Raw genomic sequence first — 5,649 nt, forward strand, 5'->3', positions numbered from 1 at the left:
TCATAACATAATTATATCAAAATAACTCAATTTAAAAAAATTTAAAATCAAACTATGCTAAAAATATTATAACTTTTTATTTATGTGTGTGGGTATTATATAAATTTTTATAATTTGTTCGTATTATATAAGAAGCTAAATATTCACCATAGAGATGTAACTCTATATCAATTTAATTTCTATAACTTTTTATTATAAGAATTAAAATTTTTTATTATAAATTATTTTTATATTTATTATAATTTTTATCGATATTTGAAATTTATATAGTCGATTAATTTAATATCGGGTCAAGCAAATCAAGTAAAATTTTTCCTCCTAAATTTTAAAATGCAACCAAGTTTCCAGTGGTTGGGTTTGACTTTTTCAAAATTTTTAATTGCAACCACATCAAACTTTTATGCCCTTTAAATAAAAATAATTATAACCTAAAAATTCCCTTTATTATTTACTAATACCCAGCATTTGATCTTTGGGTTCATCCCTGTGTCTGGCCGATAATTTAAACTGTGTTTTATCATCATATCATTTTATATCACACATGCATATTATCAGTATATTAGGGTTTAAGCCTTCGGCAAAGGAATGCAGCAAGCCTCACTACTACTTCTTTCACGTTTCTAGGTTTTCATTTTCACCTTCTTCACAATTTCACCTCTAACCCATATCTGATTCTCATCTTAGATTGTAATTATTATTATTGTTGTTATAGGTTTTGTTGGTGTTCCTGTGGATTCTTGCTACTTCTGCAAAATAAACTATGTTGGGTTCTCTAAATTCTTCTTCTTCTTCTTCTCTTGACCAAGAAGAAAAGGAAGCCTTAGATCTGCAGTACCTGGAGAATCTAATGGCTCCACCTGTAGCACCCAGAGGTACTACTTCTAGCTTCACCCCATCAGCAATCCACATGCGTCAACTGCTCATCACCTGTGCAGAGCTCATCTCTCAGTCTGACTTCTCCGCCGCCCACCGACTCATCTCTGTTTTGTCTGCCAGCTCTTCCCCTTATGGTGACTCTAGGGAGAGGTTGGTTCATCAGTTTGTTAAAGCACTTTCTCTCCGCCTCAATCCCCATGGTAATGCTATGGCCACTGTTTTGATGAATATCACAAATCTTCCTTCTTCTGGTGGCGGTGGCGGTATTGGTAGTGCTAGCACTGCAACCGTCAGTGCCATTAATGTCGGTTCCTTGTTTACTAGAGAATCCGAGGAGGCTCTTCAATCTTGCTATCTTTCCCTAAACCAAATAACCCCATTTATAAGGTTCAGCCATTTAACTGCAAACCAGGCGATCTTGGAAGCCATAGAAGTAGGGCAACGAGCCATTCACATCATAGACTTTGATATTATGCATGGAGTGCAATGGCCTCCATTGATGCAGGCTTTAGCTGAGCGCTCCAGCAACACCCTTTACCCACCTCCCGCGCTCCGAATCACCGGAACTGGCCATGATTTAAACACTCTAAACAGGACAGGAGACCGTCTACTCAAGTTTGCTCAGTCTCTAGGCCTCAAGTTCCAATTCCATCCTCTTCTTCTACTTAACACTGATCCTTCTTCCCTTCCCTTTGCCATCACCCTTCTTCCAGATGAAGCTCTTGCTGTAAACTGCGTCCTCTATCTGCACAGGCTCTTGAAGGACGACAGTCGCGGCCTTCGCATCTTTCTCAACAGAATTAAGGCCTTGAACCCGAAGGTGGTTACCATAGCAGAAAGGGAAGCTAACCACAACCACCCTTTCTTCTTCCAGAGGTTCTTGGAGGCTTTGGATCACTACACTGCTCTCTTTGACTCCTTGGAGGCAACCCTGCCTCCTAATAGCAGGGAGAGGCTGGCCGTGGAGCAGATATGGTTTGGGAGGGAAATCATGAACATAGTGGCAGCAGATGGAGAAGACAGAAGAGAAAGGCATGAAAGATTTGAATCGTGGGAAATGATGCTAAGGAGTACAGGCTTCACCAATGTTCCATTAAGCCCTTTTGCACTCTCGCAGGCCAAGCTCCTCCTCAGGCTCCATTATCCTTCTGAAGGTTACCACATAGAGATTGTTAACAATTCTTTCATCTTAGGTTGGCAGAGTCATTCTCTTTTCTCAGTCTCTTCCTGGCACTGATGATTACTAAATAAGCATTGACATCCCAGAGCTAATTAAAAACAACCATTATCAATTCCCACTAGAAGAAAAGAGAAGAAGCTAGTTAGTGAATTTTAAAGGAGTGAAAAAAAGATTTCCTTTTTCTGCTCTTACAGATTTGCTTTATCTTTAAAGTTTAATAATTTCTATGGCCCACCACAAAAGAAATTAAAAATAATAACAATAATAATAGTAATAATCTCCTCCAACAGATCTCTTCTTCTCTCAGCCTACGTATCATGATGACAGCTTAGTGTAAGTGTGTGCTGTGTGCATGCATGGTCATCCAAGTTCTGGGCATCTAGATTAATATGAAAACGGCGTCGCATAAATGATTTTTGCAAGGAGTCAACAAAGTATGTCACAAACGTCTCTTTGATGGGTTATTTTCTTGATCCATCTCGGGGAGCTGAAACTGATAAATGAATTAATTCTTGACTAGGCTGATAAATACACAAGATCTAATGGTTTTTTTATAATATTATATTTTGAATTAATTAGTTCAATTGATTTATTATTGTAACTTTTCTTTAATTGATCAATTATGTTCCATACAACAATTAATTAGGTCTCCTTAATTGCTGGAGTCAACAAAGTATGACACAAACTTCTCTTATTAAAGAAAGAAGAATCTTTTGTTTGCAAAGGAAAATATCTTGTTCCATGAAATTCCTTTGTCTTCCTTCAAAGCTAGTGTTGTGTTTTGTGGTTTCGAGAAAGAGATGCATGAGATGTTTCTTGTTTTCTGCACCAAGTACCCCCCATGCACCTCCTTATATACCTATTTGCTGTCTTTCATATAGCACTTTCTGTCCTTTGTCTCCTCAGCAAAACCATCGAACTTCTCAAAATAGAGCTTTTCTTGCCCCACTTTGCCTCCTTTACGTACGACCATGCATGTATGCAAAACAAAACCTTCTCAATCAAGGACCACCACTGCTCTTCTCAACTCTCATCAATGGCTTCTCATCAAACTTAAAGAGATGGTAACTGATCAGCCAGGGAGGAGGAAGAGGAAGAGGGAGAGGAGAAGGTGGGGAGATGCCACTATACAATAAGCTGACAATGATAAGATGGTCACAAGAGGACGCCCGCGCATGCATTTGTAAAGTCTTCTTCTTTTAGCTTGCGTGTTGGAGTAGAACTTAGAGTCTGAAAGAGAGAGAGAGGGGCTAAGCTGCAGCAGCAGCTTGTAATAATAGGGTTGGTGAACACTCACTCTATAGTGAGAATCAATATTCCATCCATCTATTCATCTTTCTGTATTTCTTTGCGTTTGTTTCAGACGCAACCTCTTGGCCCTATACGTGTACATATGTTTTGATCAATTGCTTGGTTAATAGAATTGAGAAATTGATTTGTATATTATATTCTTTGTGCCCCACATGCAATTACTAGAATGATTCAGGAGATACATTCAGCATGCCACGTATATTCCACCGACAGATGTAAACTTTTAAAATATCAAACAATGAATTACTCAATTCGAATTTCTAATTCAATTTATATGAAATCTGAATATAACTATCCAAATTCATTCTATTAAATTTGATTAGATTAAATATTTAAAAATATTCTGGCGATTATCAATCTTAATTTCACTAATAAATAAATATTATTATATTTCATTAATCTAATAATTTTTATTTACTGTTTTTAACAAATATAAAAAATAATAATTATTTAGTGGACAACAAATTTTTCATATTAATTTTTTAATTACACTCAAATTTTAATATAAAATGAGAATATTTAATTTTATTGAAATAATAAAATTATTATTAGTAATATATAATTTGAATTAAATACTAAGAAGATGGTATTAACTCTTATTTAGCAAAATTAAATATTTAATAAAAAATTTTATTGAAAATAAAATGAAATAAAATAAAATTATAATAATTAATTTATATACTAATTAAAGAAAGTGGAGAAAAAACTATGAAATGGAAAAAAAACTAATATTATGCCCATAACACAGGTTAATAATTTTCTATTAGCTAATTGTATAAAAATAAGTATTTCAGTAATTGATTTATTTGCATTAAATTACTATTAAAATCATAGAATTTTTAAATTTAAATTTAAATTAAGCAAAATATTTTTTAAATTATTTAACCTATATAATTAATTTTAAATTTAAATTAAGCAAAATATTTTTAGTGATCCCGGCGGTATCTTTAACCTATATACTTAAGATCTTTATTTAGTCTGTTTTATGTAAAATATTTTTTATATTTTTTAGTGTTTGAAATATTTAAAAAAATTAATTAATAGAAAATATATTTATAATTAAATAAAAAATTAAATAAGTTTAAGGAAAATAATTTAATTTTTTTAAAAAAAATATTTATGATATTTTAAAAATTTTATTAATACTTTTATATAGAAATTTGTTAATAAATTTTATTTTTTAAATTAAAATCAAATATTAAAAAATAAGTTGTTTTATTAAAAAAATATTTCTAAATATAAGTTATTTTTAAAAAACAAATGGAACATTATAGTTAAATAGGATTGTTTATGTATCTAAATACAGAATTGAAATATTAGGAAAATATATAATATTTTATTTTATTTTATATTATTAATATAAAATATAATTTTTCATATATTAAAAATATATAAATAATAATTTATAATGGTGTGTATAAATCTTCAATAAAATATTTTAATATATAATATTCACATGTGACATTTTATATAGTGAAAAAATTATTTGTGATAAATATTTATTTAATATTATATATTTTCTATATAAAATTTAAATTAAAGGATTATATGTTTATTAATATAAAATTTTAAAGAGTATTATAACTTGCTACTAACTTTTTTGGATTTAATTTAATTTTTTTAATTATAATATTGATAAATTAAAAAGATTTAATTTTATTATTTAAAATTTAAAATTTAAAATATAAATATAAATTAATGTAAAGGTTTATATTATTTTATTTAATAAGTTTTTTTAGACATAATTGTAAGTGATACGATAAGTGTATTAAAAATTTTCTAGTTAAAATTAATTAAAGTAAATAGTTAAAATTGAGATAAATATAAAAGAATTTTCTTTATTTTCGAGATTTTAAAGTTAGGATATAAATGTAAATGTGGTAAAAAAAATTTTTTTAATAAACCATTAGTAGGTAACTTTTTAATTTTTTATAATATTTTTAATAAATTATAAATTAATATAATATGATTTAAAATAAAAAACTAATTATGTTTTTAAAATAATTAATAAAAAATTAATACATATTTATCTTTCTACCTATAAAATATAAAAAATAATATATTTAAATTTGTAATACATCTTTTTAATTATATTTTTATTATTAATAAATTTATTTATATATATAATTAGATTCTAAAATAGATTAACGAGAGATTAACGAGTGTCACTATTAAATTTATATACGAGAAATTGATAAGTGACACGATTAATCCTTATATATGGCATGAATATATTATAATTTTTTTGTATATTTTTAATTTTATTTTATATAAAATAAAAT

The 5,649-nt window shown here is 29.0% G+C and overlaps 1 protein-coding gene across 1 annotated transcript; it reads left to right on the forward strand.

The window, feature by feature from the left end:
* Window positions 1-486: 486 nt before the first annotated feature.
* LOC110616345 (scarecrow-like protein 18) lies at window positions 487-2,213 on the forward strand. The gene has a single exon (XM_021758740.2). The coding sequence runs from the start codon at window positions 761-763 to the stop codon at window positions 2,111-2,113; it is 1,353 nt and encodes a 450-aa protein (XP_021614432.1). The 5' UTR covers window positions 487-760; the 3' UTR covers window positions 2,114-2,213.
* The last annotated feature ends 3,436 nt before the right edge of the window (window positions 2,214-5,649 follow it).

Source organism: Manihot esculenta, chromosome 5 (genome assembly GCF_001659605.2).
Source record: "Manihot esculenta cultivar AM560-2 chromosome 5, M.esculenta_v8, whole genome shotgun sequence".
Lineage (NCBI taxonomy): Eukaryota > Viridiplantae > Streptophyta > Magnoliopsida > Malpighiales > Euphorbiaceae > Manihot > Manihot esculenta.